Genomic DNA, 26,969 nt, shown 5'->3' on the forward strand with positions numbered 1-26,969 from the left:
TTTTGTGGAAAAAAGAGAAGTGTTCTGGATATGTACTCTTCAGACAGTTACCTCTGGTCTGAACAAATTGCTCCCCTGAGAACATGCAATAACTTAGTTCTTGTGTGTGAGTTTCCCTGCTGTGATTCCTTCATTATTGTTCTAACAGAGTTTGTTTTGTATACCAGTTTGTCTTGTGTATATGATATATCACTATTACATTTGGGATATATTTATATATACGTATACTATGAATTATGGGATGGAACCCTCTTGTTTACTGTGGCACTATCCTCTTTTAAGATGCCTCTTAAGTGCCATCTGGTAGCTTGGTCCCTTATTGTTTTCTTATTTGACTACTTACTAGTTCTGTTTTGTGATTTGATTCTATTTGATATGTGGTTACGATTCTCTCTGAGGCTTACTTCATGAGACCCTTTTTCATCCAGTCTACTTTGTGTATAATTTAGTGGCAGCGTCAAATACTTTTTCAATATGGCAGCTACTGTGTGACTTTTCATCCATACTTTTCTCCTTGGTGCCATACATATTCATTCTGCTACTAATATGGCGGACATTTGTGATCTTTTCTGGTGTATGTTTGCTATTATTTGTAGTGTTTGTATGGATACAGGTTTATTTACACTGATAGTTGTTAAAATTATTCCGGCACTATTCATTGATTTTTCTCCCTTCATTGGTTTGTATACCTTTTTCATTTATTTTGGAGTCAATACTTCTTGCACTGTTTAATATGGTGGATGCTATTTGCATTAACCTTCTATTGAGCCCGCACTTGTTCATTCTACCACCAAGATGGCGGATTTGGCATTATCTATTGCCCTGGCATTTCTTGTACCGTTCATTTGACTCTATATCCTGGGACCATTTATTCGTCTTTCAATCATATTATTTTTTTTATTTGATTACTTTTAGTTAGTACCTTATGCTATCTATATTATGGCAGACACTATTTTCAATTCCAAATGGCGGATGTAGTTCTCTCCATACTTACAGGTTGTCAGACCAATCTTCTGTATAAGGTCCAGGTGCGTCTTGTTTGTAGTATGCACTGCTATTTAAGATTCATGATCTATGAGTTTAGTTACTGGTCAAGGCCGTATCCTGTTTGATGTTTTCTGTTGGCGGATCCGTGTAGCAATTCATGATGTGGTTAAGTCGGGTTGAGTCCCTTTGGATCTTTTCTAGTTCTAGCCTTCCGCATTTTATCTATAATGGTAGTACCCTGCCAGTATTATATTAGAGCCTTGCTGTCCTGCCAGAAATGGGTTATCGGGTTTATTGGCATTATTTTGCAATTTTTGGAAATATAGCACTTCTGCTTATTTCACTTACTTTTTCACCTGCTACAGATCTTTATTCTCTCCAGCGCATTTACTGCCACTATTATGAACACCCTTTGAAGTTACTCGAGATTGACAGTATTTTCATTGTGGGTAAGCACTGTTGTTGCTTTTTCTTATCAGTATGATTTAAGTGTTTTGTCTTGCTTTATAGTGAGTTGTTTTATATATTTTTCTTTACAGACCAATATATCTAACAGGCGTCCCCAATATATGGCGCCCTTTTATATACCTACATTATCTTCTTAAGATATTGATTACCCCTCTTCCTAGTGTGGGTAAGTATCTACAGATATTAATATGACATGTTGTGCTCTACATATCTTTTGCGAGTTTCATTGATAGTGGGTGTGTTTGCCATCTTCCTTCAGATTCCACTTATGGTTAGCTTTATTGGGTTACTGGATTTTGGTAGGAACTACTTGCTGGGGTCTTGGAGTCCTATTAGGTAGGCTGATGCTATTGGTTACCTGGTTGTTTGGATTCCTTAGTTGTCAAGATCACTTATTAGTATCTCTTCTTTTCAAACTTGACAGAGATTGTCTTGGAACTTGCAATATATATTTTCTTTGCACCTATGTGCCCTTGACATTACGCATCTATGCTTTTGTATGGAAGTAGGTTTTCGTTGTATTCATTTTTTGATTACTTCTTTACCATCACAGAAATGTGGGTGTTCTCTTCATCTACACGGTATGTTGGGTGTTCTTTTTCTAAAACCATGCTTTCTATTTATGGGTTAACTTTGTCTTACTTTACTCTTGCTCAAAGTTTACCTTGCGCCAATACCAATCATCTGAAAAACGGACAATCAAATGTAAAGCAGGTGTTGATTTACCCATCTTGATCACACTAGTCTTTTGATCGCCAAAATACAAGAAGCTATTCATTTCTGAGTTTCAATGTGAAAAGTTTTCTACATGCGCGTGTAACAAGAGGGAGAGAGAGGACTAGTTAGCTAGTCCGAATCCCCGAGGGTTTATATGTGATTAAACAAAGAGGACTAGCTTAAGTTGACCAAAGTTACAGTACTCAAATTAGTTCTGTCAAGAGCACCTTGTTGGTGTATTCATGAAGCTTCATGAATACACCAACAAGGTGCCCGTGACAGAACTAATTTGAGTACTGTAACACTTTGGTCAACTTAAGCTAGTCCTCTTTTGTTTAATCACAAGAGTTTTCTAAATCCATTTACATCCCTCTCTCCCCTAGCAAAAACAGTCCTAGTTGTATAACACAACCTTGGATATTACTAGCAGACAAAAGGCCCCACTTAAAAGGCAGTCACTTGTAACACTTAGGGCCAGATGTACAACCATAAATTGCATGCGCAAACGGAATTGCAACCGGTTTGCGCATGCAAAAGTTTACAGGGCCATGAACAATTCCTAAATAGTGAGTCGCAATTTATTGGCGACTCGCTATTTGGGAATTGTGAGCCGCTGTTAGGATGGGGCGTTCTCTTCCTAATAGTGACAACAAAGCCATGTATGAATGTTTTGCAACCGCTATTGCGGTGGCAAAACACTCGCAAATGACCACCCTCTTCAAGAGGGTGGTAATGCACTCGCAAAAGGGAAGGGGTCCCCAGGGGAAAATATTGTTTAGGGGCAGACAGTGGTCACAGGGACCACTGCCTGCCCATTTAAATTCATCCTGTTTTGCTTTAAGGAAAATGGTCTGGATTAAAAAAAAACTCCTTTATTGAAAAGCAGTCCTAGACATGGTGGTCTGCTGAGCCCAGCAGGCCACCATCCCTGGGAGGGCCAGTCATTCCCAATGGGGTCACCAATTGTGAGTGGCTCATTAATATTCATGAGCCACGTATTTTACAACCCCATTGAGAATCGCTAACAGTGTCTGAGACACTGTTGTACATTGTGATTTGCGACTTGCAAATTGTGACTCTCAATTTGTTGCAAATCAGAATGGTCGTACATCTGGCCCTTAGTATTGGACTGCAAACTACTGTCATTCAATCCATCCAAACCTCCTGTATCTTGTAAACATGTGCCTTAATTGAGAGCCCCCTAGCCATTCAAATTTGTATTACTTCGAGGAGTAATGTAGCCCAATCTGCATTCATGATCACATGACATTTCAAACAAACGACTCCCCCTGCCTTGACTGCCGCCTCTAAGATGTCCCCTGTCCATTACAATATCATCTGTAATATCAATGGCATAACCAATTAATATTTCTTAAATTCTTGCTCCACTGAAAACAAAAAAGTAGGTATCCATATTAACGTGAACTTTATAAATTAAAATGAGCGGATTTCATCGGTAGCCACTTCCTCTGGTGTACTATTTAAAATATATAGAGACAGAGGCTAGCAAACAGGGATTAAGACAAGAGGGCTACATTGCCAAGCTTTCTGTCCAGAATACTTTCCATCTAAAATTAGAATTACACCGACTCAAATAACAGCAGGCACCACTTTACTACTATAGGGAGCCAGGGGCTCTATAAATAGCCGACCTACACACACCCTTTCCTGCTCCCGATCCTCCAGGATGATTAAGCCAGAAGTGCGTGATGATTGACGTCCTAATGCGGAACCCCCGATACGCCACGCATTCTTTTGAAATACGAGGTAAGAGCGTTACTCTTTGCGATCCTGGCCGTAGCTACTCTGTTTATTCCACATACACGCAATAATGTCACAGCGTTGCTTTCTTTACTTTGTAATAGATCTATTCATATACCAGCAAGGGACACGAAATTACTGACTAGCAAACAAGGAACCCTCGGTACGCCGTATATCCTTTTTAAAAACGAGGTAAGGGCTCCATGTTTTGCGACCAAGGTCCTAGCCAATTTGAGTTCCTCTTAAACATTAATTACTGCTAGCATCTTTTTACTTGCTACAGATTTATTTACGAGGCAGAAGTGCGCAGCGATCTATCGCTTGACAAGGAACCCACTGCACGCCATATATCTTTCCATAGATTAGGTAAGGGTTCCACTTATTGCGATATAGGCTCCAGTCACCCTGTGTTTTTTTCATGCACTCGCAATTCATTGACAGTGCTGTATCCTTTATTCGTAACAGATTCTCCTATTAAGCATTCCTGTACCGGGTGGCTCGATTACTCTCAAAGCGAATCTTTGATGTCTCAAGGTATAATTACTTTAAACGCACAAACTGAATTTCTAATCATGACAGTACCCCCGTCTCAGATCACAGATAGTAAGTCACTTGTCTTGCCTGCTCTCCTTCTTTCCCACACGCTGCAGACATACGATAGATATCACATTACCTACCTTTTGGTTGGACTATGTAGAAGTGGATTGCTGCTCTCTGCCCTTGTCGTTTGCCGGGCGCCGTATTTCTGATACGTAACCACGGTAGGCCCCCGCGTTAATTCTTATATTTGACTACCATCTCCTTTATGTATATATATAGGGACAGACTCTGGCGTTTGTGTACGTTCTAAATCTGACAACTGTGATTCTTGTCTATGTAAATCCAACATCTAATTCATGGGACCCCGGACAGACATATTCTGCGGGACTCTCACCATGCTTCTGCTTCGCTCAATCAGACTTTACCATCATCTCCTCCTGTTTAGGAGGAATTGTCTGATGACGCATACCCTATTTGTGGATCAATATCGAAGTATGATATAGGCTCTCTCAATAGTTTCAATACAGCACTTAAGGGATCACATTATGGTATTTTTGTACACTTTTCCCACTTTCGGGAGTTAAGTTAGAACTTTGGTCCCTCTAACCACCATAATTGTGTCACCCCTCCCAGATTCATACTATTCATGTATGTAGAGATGTATGACATTCCCAAATATAGGGATGGGACCATGTATATCACACATAATGGAGTAGCTTGTAATTGGTGTTTTTATTTTTTTCGATGTAACTTTTTCTGATGAAATGTTTTTATCAAAGTAGGACCTCATTTTGTACAATTATATTTTGATATACACTAGCCTTTGTTTTTTTTGTTTCTTAGGTCACACTTTTCTGTTACAATACCATGGCTTCCTGATAAAGGCACCCAGCCGAAACGCACGTAGGAACACAACTATTGTAGCCATGTTGATCATTGTATCAAGTGCATAAAAGTAGAAATGGATATGTATTAGCTTTTTATACACTCCAGTTTAATTACATGAAAGAAAAAAAAATCAAGGAGAACTTATGACACTATCAATTTCTATTGTGACATGGTATATTTCTGAATGAATCTTTCATATAACTGATATATTTTTGTAATCAATTTTATCTATTGTAGTTGAGATATATTCAACAAAAAGCAGAATAATATATAAAAAAAAATATTAAATAAAAACATATTTGTGATAAACATGTTCAGTTCTCACGGACTGTTTTATCAGTAACTGTCTAGTGTATATCTAACTTTTGGTAGGTCCACGGTTTTTATAGTATTGTTCCTAAATGATGTTGTTTACATTCTATGTTGGCTCTGCACTCCAGATATCTTCGAGTTACAAGAATCTCCATCCTCCAGCATCTCTTCCTGCCAAATACAGTGTCACAGTGTCCTCACCGCATCCTTTGCTCTGTTGGCCATCCCTTCCTGGTGAGCGGCTCAAGGTCCTCTTGCACCTCCTTTGCCTTCAGTCTGTGGGTCCGCTTCAGGGTCTTCTAACGCGTCAGTGGGCTCCCACACTTGCTCAGTGTCTGCTCTGACACTCCTGCTGTTGGTAAGTCCCTTGGACCTTGATGGTCCCAATATTGCTCCTGCTTTGTTCTCCATGCCAGTTGCGGCTACCAAGGCTTGTTAGTGCTTCCATCAGACACTGACCCCCTGGTCATTGACATTCAACGTTGGACAGCTTGTGCACGGCTCCTGGTCTTTCTCAGTGTTGCTTGGGCCTAACACCTGCAGCACAAGGTCACCGTCAACTCGTCTGAACCGTCTGACATTGTGGGCATTGCTCTTCTGTGCCTCCTGGTCACTCCTGAGTAGCATAGACGTTGTCCCTTTTGTTTGCAGGAACCTCACTTCCAGGATCCACCCTCGGATTCCACCGGACTTCTTCACCTTCTCCTCCAGAGAGACTTTTCCCCCAAGTCTTTCATTGTCGTCTACAGAGGTTTCAGGCATCTCTTCACCTCTGTGCACCTGGCTTCCCTGGTGTAGGTAACCTGGTTTCTGGGGAATCCACAGGTGGGGTGGCTCTACAACCTTCCGTCCTCCAAGGGAATTCTTCTGGGAAGGGGGCTTCTTCTGCAAAACGGCAACCGCGACCTCTCCATTAACTCCCATTGGGCCTGCGGCTGTGTTCCCACAGAGCCTCCCAGGGGTTCCTGGGTACGTATCTTGGATGGTTCCTTGAGTGCCCGGCTCCTCTGGGTCTTCTGGTCCAAGTCCTGTCCTCCTTTGCAGTTCGCATTTCACTTTCATAATATATGGTTTGGTCTCCCCCCGGAGACCACTGTATCTTACCTTATTGCAATTGAGGTATTTTTGGTGTATTGTGTTAATATCTCCGGGTAGAAGATATACCAATGTGTTTGTGAGTGTTGAATAATAAATAGAAGTATTTTTATATAACATTGTGTGGTTCTTTTTATTTTTACCTACACTACATGATTAAACTGGTAAAACAAGCTGCTTAACACTCCTTCAAGATAAGCCTGAGGCTGCTCTCCACAGCTACCACTTTGAGAGCTAAATTCACCATAAGGGTTGCCTGGTTTAGTGCAAGGTGCATCACCTAAATGAGTGTGCACCATATACTAAGCCAGCCTCCTACATAACTCCATTCAAATTTGTATCAGCCTTACATGCAACAAAACACTTGGCCTGGCTCAAACCCCCAGTTAGATAATCCATGACCAGATAGTCTGGTTAAGGGCTGGAGACATTATATTGATGAGAACATTGGCAGTATTGCTGGTATCTCCCTCTAAAGAAGTTTAAACTCTAAACTACTGAAGAAAATGTTAGTTTTGGTTCCAGGCATTTTAAATGATGCATGATATGTTGTAGTTCCAGTTTTTATTGAAGTTTTTCCCAGGATTTTGAGCTTACTAAAGAACAAGTTACTTACCTTCGGTAACGATATATCTGTAAGAAACATTAGTTAGTGTTAGATTCCTTACCTTAGAATATCCCCAGGCGTCAGTCTGGATCCGGAAACTTTTGCGTAGCAGTACCCCTGCGCGTCGGTAGGCGTCGTCTGCAGGCGTCCCCTGCGGCTCCGCGTCCGTCGTTGGCGTCGTGCGCCGTGATGACGTCGCTGGAGTATATAGACGCCGCCTCTGCGCGCTGACGTCAGTTCTTTGCACACAGCATTTCCGCGCCAGGAGACGCAGAGCCATGAGAGAACCAACACTGGTGCCATGTAAAAACTAGGGCCCTGAAAGGGATGACCTTAACCCTAGGTATCAGTTCGCAGAACGGGGAGGATGGGTGGGTTCGGTAAGGAATCTAACACTAACTAATGTTTCTTACAGATATATCGTTACCGAAGGTAAGTAACTTGTTCTTCTGAAAGAAACACGTTAGTGTTAGATTCCTTACCTTAGAATACATACCCCAGCAATACCAACCCCGGTGGTGAGTCTGCGAACCAATACAAAACTACACCAGAAAGTCCTGGAGGACAGAACGGCCAAAGAAGCCATCCCTCCGGACTTGACTGTCCAGGCAGTAGTGCCTCGCAAAGGTGTGCAGCGAGGCCCACGTAGCCGCTTGGCAAATGTCCTGCAAGGGGACTCCCCGGCCCAGGGCAGTAGTAGCCACCGTGGCCCGAGTGGAATGGGCCCTCAGCCCAACAGGAGGCTCCTTCCGAGCCAAAGAGTAGCACGCTTTGATGCAGAGGACGACCCATCGAGAGATGGTTCGCTTACAAACCGCCCGTCCCTTCTTCGCACCCACGTAGCCAACAAACAGTTGGTCATCCACCCGGAACTGGCGTGTGCGATCCATGTAGAATGAAAGCGCACGTTTTGGGTCCAGACGGTGGAGCCGCTCTTCATCCTTTGAAGGATGCGGAGGCGGGAAGAAGGAAGGGAGGGTGATGGACTGCCCGATGTGAAAGGCCAAGACAACCTTGGGCAGGAAAGAAGGTCTAGTCCTCAGAACCACCTTGTCAGGATGAATGGACAGGAAAGGAGGTTGGATAGAAAGAGCCTGGAGCTCACTCACTCTCCTGGCAGAGGTGATGGCAACCAGGAAAGCCGTCTTTAAAGTCAGGAGACGGAGAGGACAAGAATGAAGGGGCTCAAAGGGAGCACACATCAGGAAGGTCAGAACCAGGTTCAAATCCCACTGAGGCATCACAAACGGAACAGGTGGAAACATGTGAGTGATGCCTTTTAAGAACCGAGTTACAATCGGGGATTTGAACAAAGAAGGCTGATCAGGAAGCCTCAAAAAGGCTGAAAGGGCAGAAAGGTAGCCCTTGATAGTGCCCAGAGCAGAGCCCTGCTGGGCAAGAGAAAGAAGAAACAGAAGAACCTCCGAAAGAGGGGCAGAGAGAGGATCCACAGCCTTTGCTGTGCACCATGCCACAAATCTGTTCCACCGACAGGCGTATACCGACTTAGTGGAGGGACGCCTGGCTGCCAGAATAACATCACAGACTTCAGGAGGCAAGTCAAATGGCCTCAACTGCCGCCGCTCAATCTCCAAGCATGGAGGTGGAGACTGGACAGGTTCGGGTGGAGGACCGTCCCCTGCTGCTGCGACAGAAGGTCCTCCTGAAGGGGCAGGCGGATCGGGGGACCGACTGACATGCTGAGTAGCTCGGGATACCAGTACCTTCGAGCCCAGTCCGGAGGCACAAGGATAACTTGGGCCCGGTCGCGCCTGATCTTCTTCAGCACTCTGGGCAGAAGTGGTATAGGCGGAAAGGCGTATAACAGACCGCAACTCCACTCGCGCCGAAAGGCGTCGCCGTGCGAGTGCCGTCTTGGAAACTCCAACGCGCAGAACTGATGACATTGCGCGTTCTCTTCTGTGGCGAATAGATCTAACCAAGGCTCTCCCCATTGCAGAAAGATGCCTTGCGCCACGTCCGAGTTCAGACGCCATTCGTGATCCATCGAGCACCGACGGCTGAGTTCGTCCGACCTGGCGTTCAGAGAACCCGCCAGGTGTTGAACCGTCAGAGTCACGCCCTGACGTTCCAGCCATTGCCAGAGGCGCAGAGCCTCCTGGCAAAGGGTCCACGACCCCACTCCGCCCTGTTTGTTGCAGTACCACATGGCGGTGGTGTTGTCGGTGAACACCTGCACTACACTCCCGTTGACAAAGGGGAGGAATGCCTTCAGTGCCAGACGAATCGCCCGCAGCTCCAACAAGTTGATGTGGAGCCGGGACTCCGCCGGAGACCAGATGCCTCTGATCTCTGCCTCTCCCAAGTGGCCACCCCAGCCCTGGAGGGACGCGTCTGTCACGACAACGTGCTCCGGTTGGGGAAGGGAGAGGGACTTGCCCCTGACCCAATCGCGGTCCGTAAGCCACCACTGCAGTTGTCTCGCAGTGCCCTCCGAGATCAAGACGTGGTCGGACAAGTTGCCCTGATGCTGGGCCCACTGAAACTTCAGGTCCCACTGCAGAGCCCGCATCCGCCACCGGGCGTGATGCACCAGAAGGATGCAGGAAGCCATCAGTCCCAGCAGCCGCAGCGTCAACCTGACCGAAACTCGGGATAGCGGCTGAAAGATGGGAATCAAAGCCTGAATATCCCGAACCCGCCGTTCCGGAGGATAAACCCGAAACTGCGCAGAGTCCAGAACCGCTCCGATGAAGAGGAGCTTTTGAGAGGGGCACAGGTGTGATTTCGGCACATTGATGGAGAACCCCAGGTCGTGCAAGAGGTCTGCCGTCATCTGAAGGTGGTGGACGACTGTCTGGGGCGAGCCCGCCTTCAACAACCAGTCGTCTAGGTAGGGGAAGACTGAAACCCCTAACCTGCGCAGATGGGCTGCGACCACCGCCATCACCTTTGTGAACACCCGTGGGGCGCTGGTAAGGCCGAAGGGGAGCACGATAAACTGAAAGTGCTCCAGGCCTACCGTGAACCGCAGGTAACGCCGGTGGGCCGGCAGGACGGGGATGTGAAAATAGGCGTCCTGCAAGTCCAACGCTACCATCCAGTCTTGCGGGTCTAGAGCAGCCAAGACCTGAGCTAACGTCAACATCTTGAACTTCTCCTTCCGGAGGAAGCCGTTGACGTTCCTTAGATCCAAGATAGGACGTAGGCCCCCCTTGTCCTTCTTGGGCACCAGAAAGTAGTGGGAATAACAACCACGCCCTACTTCTGGCCCAGGAACGCGCTCGATGGCCCCCTTGGCCAAGAGGGCCGTAACTTCCTCCTGCAGAAGTGTCAAGTGGTCCCCCGACACACGGTGGTTCTGCGGTGGCATGGCTGGAGGAGAGGTCTCGAAGGGGAGGGAGTAGCCCCTTCGGACAATTTGCAGCGCCCACCTGTCCGAAGTGATTGTGCGCCAGTGAGCGTGGTGATGGCGAACCCTGCCACCCACTGGCGTCACATGGGGCCGAAAGCACGGACTAGGAGGATTTTGGGGTAGATGCTGCGGGGGAGGGTGTGGTCTGACCCCGCCGTTGTCCCCGACCGCCACCACGGCGGTTTCCACGGCCGCCACCGCGTTGAAAGGATTGTTGCGGCACGTGGCTGGCAGCACGTGTGGGGGCGCCCCTTCCTTGGCCACGAAAGGGGCGAAACGAACCCGGTTGCTGACGCTGGGTCGAGAGACCCAAGGACTTGGCCGTGACCCTAGAGTCCTTGAAGCGTTCCAGCGCGTGGTCCGCCTTGTCACCGAACAGGTGACAGCCATCAAACGGCATGTCCATCAGCGTATTCTGGACATCAGCCGAAAAATTGGCGGATCTCAGCCAGGCATGGCGACGAATCGCCACCGTCGTAGACATAGCTCTGCCCAGCGAGTCGGTCGTATCAAGACCACACCGAATTGAATATTTCGCTGCATCTCGGCCCTCAGCCACAGCCTGACCGAGTTTTGCCCGCACCTCCATGGGGCATTCTGGCAGCAGCTCCGCGACCGTATCCCACACAGAGTGGGTGTAGCGGCCCAAGAGGCAGGCGGTGTTGCAAGACCGCAGGCCCAAACTAATGGACGAGAAGACCTTTTTGCCAAACTGGTCATACCTCTTGGATTCCCGGTCGGGCGGGGCCGACGGGAATGCGGACTGGGAGGTCGAGGCCTGGATCACCAGACTCTCAGGAGTGGGGTGGGTAGACAGGTACTTGGGGTCGTCCGGACAAGGACGGTGGCGCCTGGCCACGTTCCGATCAACAGGCGCACCTGAAGCGGGCCTGGACCACGTGCCCAACAGAACGTCTGACAAGGCTTCATTAAACGGCAGCAGTGGCTCCTGTGGGCATGACTGCGGTTTGAAGACCTCGGTGAGGATGTTAGGCCTCACGGCCGCGACGGGGAGCTCAAGGTTTAAGGCCCTGGCAGCCCTCATCAGCACCACAGAATAGGCAGCTCCCTCCACCGATGCCACGGAAGGAGGAGAGATCAAACCAGGGTTAGGAGAGTCGTCCAAACCACTGGCATCCCCCAAGTCACCTGTCCAGTCCGGGTCATACTGGCACTCGCGTGACAGAGGGTCCTCAGACCCCTCCCAACCTTCACCGTACTCCTCATCCTCTCCGTATTCGGAGTCAATGATGAAGACCGGCTCCTCGGGGTTCATGGGCCCCATCGGCGCCGGGACCGGCGTCGAGCGACGCCCGTCCGGCGCCGCGTCCGGCGTCGGAGAAGGTAAGGGGACGGCGCCGCCCGGAGCCGGCGTCGGAACCCCACCGCCGGCCGGAGCCGGCACTGGAGAACCGGCGCCGCGCGGGGGCGGCGTCGGGGGTAACCCCGATGGCAACGGCGCCGGGGAGGCCGGAAGACCAGCCGGCGCCGATCCCGAAGGCCCTTGCGGCGCCGGGGTCGGAGCCGTCGGCGGCGCCGGGGCCGGAGCACCCGACGGCGCCGAGGCAGGGACACCCGAACCGCCAGGGCCCCCAGACGGTAGCACTGGGCCCGAAGGCACCGTAGGCCCCGTCGGAGAAGCGAGCGCCCTCATGGCCATGAGGAACGCCTCGATCTCCTCAGGCGTCGCGCCATGCCCAGGGACCGGAGGGTATGAGGCAGGCCGCGCCGGCGACTCTCGCGGAGCCGCGGGGTTGGGGTCACCCGAGCCCCCGGCCGCATCGCGCGAGCGTCGGGGGGAGTCGGGGGTACGATGACGACGCCCCGACTTCTTGTGCTTCCTACCTGACGAGCCTGACGAGTGGTGTCGACTTCCGGAACGCTCGGCGCGGCTCCGCGACCGCTCCCTCGAACGCTCTCTCGACCTCCGGCCGGACCGGGACTTGGTGAGGGCCCGGCAGTCGACACAGGAGTCCACGTCGTGGTCGGGGCCCAGACACCGGAGACAGAGGCGGTGATGGTCCGTGACCGACATCGTGCGCTCACAGTCATCGCAATTCTTAAACCCAGGCATCCTATCAGGCACAGTAAGAGAAAAAAACAATCGAAAAACTTGGTCAAAAGACCGGAGTACTGCTCTTCAGATCTGCGTCCACTGGCGCGGAAAAAAGAAGAACTGACGTCAGCGCGCGGAGGCGGCGTCTATATACTCCAGCGACGTCATCACGGCGCACGACGCCAACGACGGACGCGGAGCTGCAGGGGACGCCTGCAGACGACGCCTACCGACGCGCAGGGGTACTGCTACGCAAAAGTTTCCGGATCCAGACTGACGCCTGGGGATATTCTAAGGTAAGGAATCTAACACTAACGTGTTTCTTTCAGATCTAAACTTATAAAAGGTGGTTTATTTTGTGGTCTGCAGTCTTTTCTTTACAATTAGTCCCAATGTTGGTATATTCATGAGGGAAAACTTGTAAAAGAATATTTGTTCCTGTTTGATCCAGTACAGAAGGAACGTGCAATTGCTACAGCATAGTCCCATCTTTGTAAGTTATGCAACTGTGTGCCTTTAAAGCTGCTAGCTATGTCTATATTCTCATATGAACACATTAAACACAACAGAATAGCTCACCTGGCAGATGTCCTGGTTCAGCCAGTGTGTTTTCATCAGAAACTGAGCTCATTGAAGCAAGGCGTTTGATGTACTCATCAAATTTAATTCTTCCAGCTTCTAAAAGCGTAGCACCCAATGAACAATAGAGAGCTTCTATAAAATAGCATTCCAGGACAGCCGGCTCTTCCATCTCTTTTTCCAACAAAGCATCCAACATCATGCTCAGCTGTGTCACCTGTTTCAGAAAGTATAAGAGAACATTTAGAATTGCTATGACGTATATAAGTATTTTACAGAACAATTACAAGTATGTTGAGAAGCTGATTTAATGATTCACCAATAGGAACTCCGCTTTAAAGATCTAACCACTTCACTAACACTGAACGGCAATGGAAAAATGCTGTAGTACATGCTGGTTAAAACCATAAGATCAACTTCAGCCTCACAGCTTTTGATCCTTAAGCAATACCTGTAGCTAGCCACTAACTGTAAACAAATCTTGATCTCACCAGCCTAAAATCTGCCCACGCTTTTCTAGAGCTGACAGCTGGTCTGAGAGAGTTTATGGGTGCACAGGAGAGGCTCCTCTGCTAAGGCAGAGAAGCGTTGTACCACTGCTCTCAGAGCAGTGGAAAAGGGAAAAATAAACTGATAATAACCAGGTTATTATAGTTTTATTTTTTGTTTCTTTGGGGCTGGGTTAGGGCGACGCTGGTAGATCAGGGAGGAGGATTGGACTATGCACACTAAGTGCGCAGGACTGCTTGGCCGGCCATCTCGGCCGGCCAAACAGTCCTGCACACTTTACATGTTCCCCACATTACAGCCTGTGTGGGGAACATGCATAGCCTCCCTGTCCCAGTCTGAGAGCCGAACTACGGCGCTCAGACCAATCCCAATGCTGCATTGCAGCATTGTGATTAGCTCAGGGAGCCTGTCTGCTTCCGGACTCGTCCGTAACGAGGGAGAAGAGACAAAGCCGGCATGGGGAGGTGAGTGTTTTCTTTTTTGTTTTTTTAATATTTTTCCCCCACCCCCGTCTACCTTTGCCCACCCCCGTTCCCTGTCAGCTGCCACTGTTGGTGCAACTTAATCTGTAACAATATACATCTTCTAGTTTGTCCTTGCTAGATATAAAACAGCGTCCAAAACTGTGGCGGAATAAGAGAGCGGGTTCATTACAATGACAATACAATCTTAATCACGTACTAGCATATAAGCATCTTGTATCCAAGTGCCTTGCATCAACATCCATTATGTCATTAGGAAAGTTATGAATTTGTAAATCAGTGTCTCACAAGCCACCTTTAGACTGTTTGGGCTGAATGAAGATTTACCATCTTCTTGGCTGACAAGAGAGGGAACAACTGGTTCCTCCAAGCTAAACTTCTCTCCTGTCTAACTGGCTGATAAAAGTCAGGTGTCTTTCGATAATGAGCATCACTGCAATGCTACTGCCTTTTTCATACTGTTACCAAGCTTATCATCCGACACTTGTTCACATAGTGAATGGCTGAAGTATAGAGCAGCTGAAAATGTTCACCTATATTTAAAGTATCTAAGTCTTGATGAGGACCCTGATCTCAATAGATTTATTGTCCTTGTCTGCCCAGAAGAACAAGTTACTTACCTTCGGTAACGCTTTTTCTGGTGGATACAGCATCTGCCTGTGGATTCCTCACCTTGTGAATATCCCCTTGCATCAGCAACATTTGGACATTCTTTTTGTAGCTTCGCGCCGACGTGGACGACGTCACAGAGGCACGACACCGCGAACGACTCGCTGACGTCACCGACTCCATAATAGGCCCACGCCGGCGTGTTGACATCAGTTCCGCACTTTTTTCCGTGCCTTCGAGGCACACGGACGGACCGACATCAGTAGATATATACACAGTATACACAGTACACAAATGTCAAGATAACACACATAGTGTGAAACCAAGCAGAAAAGCAATTGAAATAAAACTTTTCCTTTAACAATAAAAACATATTAACATCACAGTTACTCAGGTATAGAAGAGTGGACAACGGGGAGGCGGGTGGGTCAGTGAGGAATCCACAGGCAGATACTGTATCCACCAGAAAAAAGCGTTACCGTAGGTAAGTAACTTGTTCTTCTGATGGATACATCTGCCAGTGGATTCCTCACCTTGTGAAAAGATTCCCACAGCAGTCCCCACTCCCGGAGGAGGGTGTCCACTCCACTATACCAGAAAATCCTGGAGGACAGAAAGCGCAAAGTGGCCTTCCCTCCTCACTTCGGTATCCAAGCAGTAATGCTTTGCGAAAGTGTGGAGGGAGGCCCAAGTTGCCGCTTTACAAATGTCCTCAACAGGTACACCCCTAGACAAAGCAGATGTTGAAGACTTTGCTCTAGTAGAGTGGGCTCTTATACCCTCTGGAGTTTCCTTACCAGCCAGGGCATAGCAGATCTTGATGCATAGTATTATCCATCTCGAAAGTGTGCGCTTGTGCACTGCTCTTCCTTTCTGCAGCCAGCACATCCAACAAAGAGCTGGTCATCAACTCGATAGTCTTTTGTCCTATCAAGATAAAAGCTCACCGGCCTGTTAGGGTCCAGACGGTGAAGGCACTCCTCCTCCTTGGAAGGGTGAGGGGGAGGATAGACGGTAGGAAGGGTAATGGACTGGCCTAGATGGAAAGGAGTTACCACCTTAGGCAGAAAAGCAGCCCTGGTCCTAAGAACCATTCGTTCAGCATGAATGGTCAAGAATGGGGATTTTGAACTAAGAGCTTGAAGCTCACTCACCCTCCTTGCCGAGGTAATTGCAACTAGGAAAACCGTCTTAAAGGACAACAACCTCAAGGAACAATTATGTAAAGGTTCAAAAGGGGAACCAATCAGAAAAGTAAGCACCAGATTCAAGTCCCATTGAGGCACAATAAAAGGAGTAGGAGGAAATTTATTTGTAAGGCCCTTCAGAAAACTTAAAACAATAGGAGATTTAAATAAGGACGGCTGATCCGGCAGGCAGAGAAATGCCGACAAAGCCTAAAGATAACCTTTCACTGTAGCCACAGCAAAACCTTGCTGCGCTAAAGAAAGAGCAAATAGAAGTATATCTGACAAACAACCCTCAAAGGGTCAATGGACTTCTCCCCACACCAAGTCACAAATTTAGACCATCTGAAGAATAGATTGACTTAGTGGAGTCACGCCTGGCCAATAGAATGACATCCACCACATCATGTGGGAGAGAAAAGGAATTCAGGTTGCCCCGTTCAATCTCCAGGCATGAAGGTGTAAGGTCTGGAGATGGGGGTGTAGAATAACCCTGGGCGTAGTGTGCGTAATGGGGCTACGCGAAGCTACGCAAAGTGGGCGAGAAACTACGCCCACCTGCGCACTTCGCGCAGCCCCACTAAGCGCTGCATGCCCCCCTCCCCTACATACCTAATTTTAGTAAATGGGCACATAAAAATAAATAAAAGGCACTTACCTTGTCCGAGGCGTCCCGGGGCTCCCTCTACTCGTTCACGCCGCCGTCTTGATAACCAATGCGCATGCGCGGGCCCGGTCTTGGCGAATCTTCCTCAGAACCTGAGGAATCAAGGGTTTGGGAGGAAACGCGTAAAGGAGTTGCGAGTCCCAACTCAACTGAAACGCGTCTCCCAAGGCTCCCTGCATCGGAAACTGGAGGCTGCAGAATGACAGGCAGTGAGCATACTCGCAAGTGGCGAACAGGTCCACCTGAGGAGTCCCCCACGTCCGAAAGACGTTGTGAGAAGTTGGCCTGATATATAGTGCACACTATTCTAGTGATCACTGTGTATCATACCAAACAACCCTTATTGATGATTGGTTGTAAGTCAACCTTATAGACCAGCTATCCTAGTAGCATGGACAAGAGCAGTCTTTAGGCTAAACTCTAGAGGGCGTGTTAAGCCAGCTGTTATACCATCACATATACCCCTTGAACACCAAGTGAAAGGACACCACACAAGTTGTTATGAAAATAAAGGATATTTATTTATAACAAGTCTACCCTGAACTCTTTATGAGTCAGGGAGCTAAGCACAATACAAAACTCTTAAGAGAATACTTTAAGTCGCACAATTTACACAAATGCCCGAGGGGCACGAAAAACCATATACTCTAGAAGTGGAATGCGAAATACTAGCAGGTAAGTAACAAGATCCAGAGGCTTCAGGATCGCTAGGACTACACTACTGAACCCTAAGGTTAGGAGCAGGAGGCCTAGGGAGATCGGGTGCAGAGTGTGCACTCTCACGCGGAATGCGGGACAAAGTCTATGGAGGCTAGTATTTCTAAAGTCACTGTTTCCGGACGAATCCGACTAGGTAGACTAAAAACGAAAAAGGATCTGGACACTTAGATAGTGAACCTATGTTGGAGCACCGAAATGCTCAGGTTACCTAGCCCAGGGGCCGCGGCTGCATAGGGTTCAAAAGACGTCAGGAATCCTCGTTGTAGTCTATGGAGCCTGAAATAAGAAGTTGCTGGCAGGCGACCAGTGAAGATGTTCGGAGTGCTCCAAGCCTGGATCGATGATGGAGATGACCTGAAAGCAGAGGGGACTCAGTTCTTAATCACTAGCCAGTGATTGGTGGGCACCAGGATGGCACCGGATGAAGTCACCTCGACCAGGTGAGTGGGCGACGCTGGACTCTGCTGTCCCTCGGACCAGGAGGCGTTGTCGGCGACCAGGCTGGAGGTGCGAGCTGTCCCACGAAGGTGTCTGCTGTCGGCGATGCTGGAACCAGGATTGGAGCAACAAGCCTTGGCAAAGGCAAGCCCACGCGGTGGAATCAAGATGGCGTCTGGAGTGGACCAGGAGGGTCCGGGGTGCTCCTCTTTTGGAAGGGAGCAAGGGCCAGTCTGGAGCAACCAGACCAGCGGTGAAAACGTCGTGGTGCGTCGTCAGGAGGGCCACTAGCCAGCAGGCAAGTAACCGGACAAAGCGGTGAGCAGCAAAGAGCAGAAGGGCCCCACGCAGATCTCGTGGATGCTGGGGGGCTGGACTTCGGTGCTGGAGCTGCTCAGGGTTAGGGCTTCTCAAACCCCAAAGCACTCACTCGAGGATCCCTCGGCGGTCGTGCTGGTTAAGCGCCGTGCAGTTTTGAAGATGGCCGGTCCCTCAGGTCTCGTCACACCCACGAATCTCAGCTGGGCTGATGATGCAGGTAGAGGTCAGAGATGCCAGGGAATCCGGGTCTCGTCGAGCTGGGCAGTCTTGATCCGGAGGATGGACTTACAGCAAACCGCGATGCTTAGATGGTGCCTGCGGGTGCAGGGTGGCTACTCCTTAGCCACAAGGGAGAGTCTTCAGAAGGTATCAAGAGTTCCTTTCGTGAAAAGTAGTTCAAGATTCAGAATTATCTAATTTGGGAAGGGGGCCTGCTCCTACCTTTATTCTAAGAAAAGGGGCTGGCACGGGACTAGGTCCTGCCCATGGGTGGGACCAGGAGGGGGGTGGTTACACCCCTCTCCCTTGTCCGGACTTTCCCCAGCTCAGGGGCTGGTGTGCCCCTGGAACTGGTTTAAGCCGGCATATGCACAGTGAGCACCAGGGTGCCACTTGCAGTCACCTTCCTCTCAGCCCTGCCTACCTGGGATACACAAAACCCTGTCTGGGATGGTGCTAGCACCGCCCCTGACAGGAAACTCTTTGTCCAAGCTCTCCTCGCTGGAAGGACTCCCAGCAGCAGGAGGTCAGACTTGTGTCTGTGGTGGCAGCATCCATTTTGTGATGCTGAGGCTCGAGTTAGCTTTAACCGGGGTTCACAGTTACATACATGTCGTGTCCCTCTAGAAGGGTGGAATGCTATCCCCGTCGCCAGAATTGGCGAGGGGTTAGTATTCCAATTCGTATGACACCTTACTCGACATGTTTTGATAAAGCGATACCAAAGTTGGCAAATAACCGCGAGGATTATAAGGCACTTAAGAGTATATGGTACACGTTATCATGGAACAGCTATTAGGACTTGGTTCCGCAAGCTGCAAACGGGCTCAGCTCATGCCAGAGCACCATCTCACATAATTCCAAGCACTCTGCCTTCAGGATTGATAAGGTCTGCCATAGGAGTGACTGATAGGAATACATGTGTCCATTTTAGGGTTAGATATAGGAATACTATATCTAAAGCAAAGGGTGATTACACCACCTTGCCCCAGCTGTCGTGCAGCCAGTTGTGTCCAATTTGGATGGCCAGCCAGGGGTGGCATAATACATGCTGCAGCCCCTAGTAGGCCCTGGGTACACCTATGCCCTGGATACCTAAGGTATACTGTACAGGGACTGATAAGGTGGCCCAGTACCAATTGGTAAATGCACCTAAGGTACATGTGTGTCGATTTAGAGAGAGAACAGCTAGGCTGTGGGTCTGATTAGCAGGCCCACAGCCAGGGAAAGTCGCAAACCAGTGAAGCAAAAAGCAAAAATCTGGGGTGATCATAGGATTGCAACCCTACTCTCCTACAGACGTGACGAACTACCTCTGGATGAAGCCTCCACTCGTGTACGGCTGAGAACTGCCGACTGAGACTGTCTGCACCCACGTTCAGAACTCCGGCCAGATGATTTGCCATCAGACAAATCTGATGATCCTGAACCCAGGACCAGAGACACTGCGACCCTTCTCCTCCCTACTTGTTTACATACCACATCGCGGTGGTGTTGTCCGTCAGGACCTGAACCGACCGTCCGCGAAGGGAAGGGAGGAAGGCCTTGAGCGCCAGACGTATCGCCCGCAATTCCAGAAGGTTGATGTGAAGTGACCTTTCCTCTAGAGACCAAAGACCCTTGATCTCCAGATCCCCCAGATGAGCACCCCACCCTAGAGTGGACGCATCCGTTATCACTGTGGCCACCGCTGGAGGAAGTTGGAAAGGCTTTCCTTGAGACAGATTGCCCTCCACACTCCACCAAGACAGATCCGCTGCAGTTTCTCTGGAGATCCTGATGGACTCCCTGAGATCTCCGTTGTGTTGATACGACTGCCTATGGAGGCACCACTGGAGTGCCCTTAAATGCCAGCGTGCATGGTTGACTAACAGAATGCAGGAAGCCATCAGACCGAGCAGACGAAGGACCTTCAGGACTGGAACAACTGCTCCATTGTGAAATAAAGGAATCACCTCCTGTATGTCGCGAATCCTTTGAGGCGGAGGGAATGCCCGACATACAGTAGTATCCAGTACTGCACCTATGAACAGGTTGCGCTGGGAGGGCACCAGGTGAGATTTGGGTACATTTATTGAAAAACCCAACCTGTACAACAACTGAGTTGTGACTTGCAGATGATGAAGCACTTTCTCCGGAGATTCTGCTTTGATTAGCAAATCGTTCAGATAAGGGAATACCAGAACCCCTGACCTTCTGAGATGTGCAGCCACCACTGCCATCACCTTGGTGAAGACTTGAGACATAGTAGTAAGACCAAACAGAACGACCACAAACTAGTAGTGCTGCGATCCCACCGTAAAACAGAGATACTTCCTGTGCGACTTCAGAATAGGGATGTGGAAATACGCATCCTGCAAGTCGATCGACACCATCCAGTCTTCTTCCAGCAGTGCTTGAATAACCTGCGCAAAGGTGAGCATCTTGAACTTCTCCTGCTTCAGGTAAAGGTTCAAGATCCTGAGATCCAGGATTGGACGAAGTCTGCCATCCTTTTTGGGGATCAGGAAATACCGGGAGTAGCACCCCTGACCCCTCTCCTGCTCTGGAACCACCTCCATCGCACCCTTTCTGAACAGAGCCAGGACTTCTTCCTGCAAGAGCAGCAGATGGTCCTCCACACAAAAACCTTGGCAAGGAGGGTAATTGGGAGGAAATACCCGAAAGGGAAGAACATACCCATTCTCCCAGAGAACCCAAAGATCCGATGTAATCAATTCCCAATCTCGTAGAAAATGGGTAAGCCGGCCCGCCACTGGGCCCACATGATCCGGAATGGCGGATCTAGGGCTGCTTTGCTGTGGTGGCAGGGGGTTGGGAAGAGGTAGAGGAGGAGGAGGAGGAGGAGGCCTGACGACCCCTAGGGTGAGCTCTTTGCCTGCCTCTGTACGACTTGTACAGCGTATTTTGCTGCTGTTGTTGTGGCTGTCTGTAGGTCTGAAAGGAAGACCTGCCAAAACCTCTGAACCTCTTCCCCGCAGTACCTCTGGACTGTAGCCCCAAAGATCTCACTGTCGCTCTGCTGTCCTTGAACCTTTCTAAAGCAGCATCAGCCTTCTTTCCAAACAATCCTGACCCATCAAAGGGCAAATCCATCAAGGCTGCTTGGACATCCGCAGAGAATTCAGAGGATTTAAGCTGTGCCGCTCTTCTTGTGGCCACTGAAGAACCCATTACTCTTGCCTCCGAGTCAGCAGTGTCCAGACCACTCTGAATGACCTGTCTAGCGGCAGCCTGAGTGTCAGTGATCACCTCTTGAAAATCCTTCCTATCCTCCTCAGGAAGCTTTGGAACCAGCTGTTTGACTGAATCCATCAACGCATGGATATAGCGTCCCATAAGACAAGTAGCATTAGTCGATTTGAGAGCCATGCTTGCCGAGGAAAAGACTTTTTTAGCAGCCTGGTCCTGCTTCTTTGATTCCTTATCCCCAGGAACCTGTGGAAAAACACCTGCAGATTTTTTCGAGCAGGCCGCCTGCACAACCAAGCTCTCCGGTAATGGGTGTGTGGATAAAAAGTCTGGGTCACCAGGCGCCACCCTGTACCTTCTTGCAACCGCCCTCAAAATAGCAGGGGGCTGTAAGCGGTCTTTTCCAAACCTCAGATATAGGCTCCGCCAAAGCATCATTGAAAGGGAGCATAGGCTCGACCACAGAGGTAGGCAAAAGAAGGACTTCATTCAGTATATTAGCTTTATACTCTGCAGTAGGAAGTGTTATATTCAACAAGTCTGCAGCCTTCCTTATAACCACGTGATAAGGTGTCACATCCTTAGAAGGGGCATCAGAAACAGAGTCCAAATCCCAATCAGGAGACAGCTCAAGTCAACTAGCCTCTCTCAGATCATCGAAAAGATCCTCTGAATCCTGCAGCTCACCCTCTTCCATTTCTGTTTCACGGTACCTCTGCTCTTCCAGAAGTCTCTGTGCCTCACGCCTCTCACCGGAGATGGACACCGGCCCGCCTCTCCCGGCCACCAATGTTGTCTCCAGATTGAGGGACCATTCCCAAACTCAATAATCTCGGTCTTATCCGTGTTAAGTTTAAGGAAGTTGGCATTGATCCAGGCCATGACTGCAGTTAGACAACCACAGAACTGAGCCACTGCAATGTCCACCCTCTGCGAGACCAACACCACTATCTGCGTGTCATCAGCATAAGACACCAAATTGAATCCATTCTGTTTAACTTGTTTCACAAAAGGGGTAACATAGATGTTAAAAAGTGTTGGCAACAGAGCTGACCCCTGCAGGACTCCACAAGGAAGGCACAGGTTTGCAGACCTCATACCTTCCCAGTGGATCAGTTGTTCCCTGGAAGCCAGATAGGATGACAGGAGAGCTACAGCCATTCCTCTAATATCTGCAGACTTCAGCTGCTGCACCAACACCGTGTGATTCACGGTGTTGAACGCTGCCAATAGATCTAGCAGGATGAGGACGGCTCTGCCCCCCTCATCCACCACTTCGCAAATTTCATCTGTTGCCATTATCAAAGCTGACTCGGTGGAATGTCTTGCTCTAAAGCCATGTTGGGAAAAAACAAGAAGTAGCCTATCATCCAAATAATTCATAAGTTCTATGTTAATGGCCTTTTCTAAAATTTTGGCTGGTAATGGGAGACAGGATATTGGGCAATAGTTCTTGACTGCCGCAGGATCTAGGGTGGCTTTCTTAATAATCGGTCTGATACAGGTCTTTTTCCATAGCTGAGGGTAAACACTAGTTCTAATAACCTCATTTAGAAGGGGGGTAATGTGTGTGCTAAACAGGTCGGAGACCAAATGCAGAATTGATGGCGGACACAGGTGTGAAATCCAATGAAAATTAAATTCATAAAATAGTTGAAGATGTTTAATAAGAGAGACACAGTACAACAGCTTACAGGTCAGTAGCTGTAACTTCCAATGACAGTATTATTCCAACGTTCTAACAGAATCAGTCAAGTATGGCATGAGCCAAAATCAGAGGAAAACAATTCTATTAAAAGGGCAATATGAACAGAATATGAAAGGTAAAAAGGAGATACAAAAGAACAAAGTATGACATTTAGAAGGGGGTAATGTATGTGGTAAACAGGTCGGAGACCAAATGCAGAATTGATGGCGGACACAGGTCCAAAGGAGATCCAGATTTAGTGGAGAGTAGTAAGTCATTAACTTTCTCTGCTGCTAGAACTGAGAATTGTAACAGACTACTCTGGGAATAATTATCCTCCTGGGGATCGTTGTTATTATCCCTTGTTATAGGCACATATTTCTGTAGTTCATCATATACAGCCTGTACTTTATTTTGAAAAAAGGAGGCAACTTTATCTACATAGTTCTGGTTTGGATTGAAAAGGCTATCATGTGGACGTTTGGCTAGGGCTACAACTGTTTTAAAAAGATCCTTTGAGGAGTTTTTAGCATCAGATATTTTGGTTGTGTAGTAAGTCACTTTGGCCTGTTTAATGGCTTCCTTATATTCCCCTAGGGCCAAGTTATAGATTGCTTTATGTTTCCCACTATAGTCCGTCCTCCAGAGCCGTTCAAGGCGTCTGCATTTGGCTTTTATGCATCTAAGCTCAGCCCTGTACCACAGCGCTATAGTCCGATTTTTTTGGGGCTGTTTAATTATTTCAGGGACAAGTTGTTCTATTGATGTCCTAATCCAATAATCGTAATTGTTTGCCGGAGCATCAGGGTCAAGCCTAGTGGTAGGAGGATTAGCTGACAGTGTGTCTGCCAGTTGGTTTCTTTGAATATCTTTCCAACGGCGGAACTTGACTAAAGGCAGTCTATTCCTCTGATCATTACTGATGTTAGGGTTTGTAATGTTGAAGACTATCACATTTATTTATTTATTTATTTGCAAGCTTGTACCGCGCTGGGAATCGACTCCCTGGGGAGTATCTCCGCGCCTTTGGCGTCATCAGAAAGCAAATAGCCCTGTCATGTGTTTATTTAATGTTCAACCAAAATCAATAATTAAACAGGAAAGTTTTTAATTTTTTCCTGAAGGGAAAATGTTCCCTGCATGCTCTGATTTCGAATGGGAGTTCATTCCAAAGTTTCGGGCCTGCCACTGACAAAGCTCTTCCACCTTGTCGTGTCTTCCAGAATCTGGGGACGCATAGCAATTCACGGTCTCCAGATCTCAGGGATCTTGCCGGGATGTATGGGATAAATTGCTTAGTTAGATAATCCGGGCCTCTGCCGGAAAGGCACTTGTGAATGATGCAACAAGTTTTGAACATCACTCTTTGTTTTACCGTGAGCCAGTGGAGTTTTTTAAGAAGGGGCTTTGAAGGAGTCCGGGCCGGGGCATTGAGAACAAGGCGTGCAGCCGTGTTCTGCACAACTTGAAGTCTGGCGATAACCCCCTCATTGGCGGCTAGCAGCAAACCATTACAGTAGTCCAGTCTACTCAACACGAGCGACTGAACTAAGGTTTTCCTGGTGGTATCAGGTAACAGGGGGAACACCCTTCGGAGAAGCCCAATAACATGAAAGCAGGAGCTTACTACTTGAGTAGCGTGATGTTTTAGAGTGAGCTCCTGATCCAGTTTGACTCCTAGATCTTTCACTACCATTTTCGGTTCCGGGACTGGGCCTAGATCACAAGGCCACCAGTCAGGAGTCCACAGACGTTTGGCTTCCCCAAAGAGCATCACCTCCGTCTTGGAGACGTTACACTGAAGGAAGTTTGCTGCCATCCAATGTGCCACCTCTTTCATCCCTTGGGCGAAGGAGTGACGCACTTCAGGAGTCATGACCTGACCAAGGTATGGGTAGAATGCTTGACAGAGCTAAATTCTGGGTATTATTAAAAATGCCATCTAAGGTGTGGCCAGCTGAATGTGGGGGCCCAGAACTATCTGTTTCAGCCCATAACCTGCAAGATTGTCCATCAGTGTATCAGTCTCCGCATCATCATTAACTTCTTAGTGGAAGTTTAAGTCCCCAAGAATCTTGAATGACGGGGTATCAGAGCATGATTTGAGAAAAGTCTGAAGTGCCCTGCTGAACGGAGACTGCTCCCCCAGGGGTCTATAAATAAGGAGCCCGAGCAGAAACAATGTGTTATTCCTTTTGACGCTAAAGGTCATTGCCTCTACTTCCACTATAGTCACCAGCTCTGTCCTCACTGTGAACTGGGCACTGTGTATTATAGCAATGCCTCCCCCTTTTTTCCCTACCCTGACTGCACAGGCTACCTGATAGCCAGGGGGTATAGCAACATTCCAATCTGGTTCAGAGGCATTATTGGCCCATGGTTCTGTTAAGAAAGCCAAATCAGGTTTTTGATTTGCTTCATATCTTCAATTGCATATTTATGTTTTCCCATAGATCTTGTGTTCAGTAGAACGCATTAGTGCTATCCCTAGTGTCAACAGACGGTCTAGTGATTCCCGCTTGTGTCTGCCGAGGGATGTGGTCACCAGGAGGTCCTTGAAATCCCTCCCTCACACCGACACTTAACTGCTCAGTTTCCGGAGGGGGTAGAAGGGTATTATCCCCACTTTCCCTGGCAGTTATATATTTGGTTTTCTGACACTGGGCAGCTAGACTGCATGAATCACATCTCAGTTTAAAATTAAAGTTACTTTCAGCCAGTACATCAGGATTTGAACACTCAGCCTTAGTTAGTACGATCAGTTCATCATTGCATACCTTTTTGGGGTGAAACAAGCAGGAGTTCTAGCGCTGGACGCGGTCCAGGCGTGGACAGGTGCAGACGGGCTTGTCTTTGGCGCACCCGCCCTGCGCAGCCACGCTGCAGCTGAGCTTTTGTTTCCCCCACATACCAGCATCGGGCTCGGAGTCCCGCTCCTGTGCCCCTGAGCACTTCCTGACATACGAAGTGCAACAGAAAGAGCCGTCCCCCAGTGAACCAAATTCTGTATTTTGGAATCTGAGCTAGGTTCATAACAATTATGGTAAACCTCAGACTGTGTAGTAGAAACATAGTACTGTGCAGTGCGGACAACACAGCTTCCCACAAGACTTCTTTCATGAGCCAGTTACACAGACTGGGTTATGGTTATACTTTTAATTCTTGTTTTCTCAAATACAGGCAGCACTCTGAATTGAAAATGTTTGATGACTATTACTAATAGCAAAAAATCTTCAGTGAGGATATGAAAAAGTAGCCTGCATGTTGAGGAACACAATATACTTCTCCATTCCTGCAATTTTATTAAAATCTTTGTCAGGGGTACCACTGTGAACTTCTCATCTTTCATGTGCATACATAAAGTCTATCTTTTGGACATCAGAAAATATCCTCAGTAAGTCTTGCAACAGGGCCTGATGGACAAGTTACTTACCTTCTGTAACACATTATCTGATAGAGGAACGTGCACTCTCACATCTCAAGATCTCTAAAATCGCGAGATTTCACAACCCCAAAAACTATACAGAATGTCATGAAAACATGGCGGCCAT

General features: G+C 48.3%; 1 protein-coding gene across 1 annotated transcript in view; it reads right to left on the reverse strand.

The window, feature by feature from the left end:
- DNAH10 (dynein axonemal heavy chain 10) overlaps nucleotides 1-26,969 on the reverse strand; it is a 1,963,751-nt gene that overhangs the window by 694,777 nt on the left and 1,242,005 nt on the right. Inside the window, exon 43 of the mRNA XM_086942901.1 lies at nucleotides 13,387-13,603. Within this exon, the coding sequence (XP_086799027.1) occupies nucleotides 13,387-13,603 (217 nt within the window). The remainder of the gene's footprint in view (nucleotides 1-13,386; nucleotides 13,604-26,969) is intronic.

This window comes from Lissotriton vulgaris, chromosome 11, assembly GCF_964263255.1.
Source record: "Lissotriton vulgaris chromosome 11, aLisVul1.2, whole genome shotgun sequence".
Classification (NCBI taxonomy): domain Eukaryota; kingdom Metazoa; phylum Chordata; class Amphibia; order Caudata; family Salamandridae; genus Lissotriton; species Lissotriton vulgaris.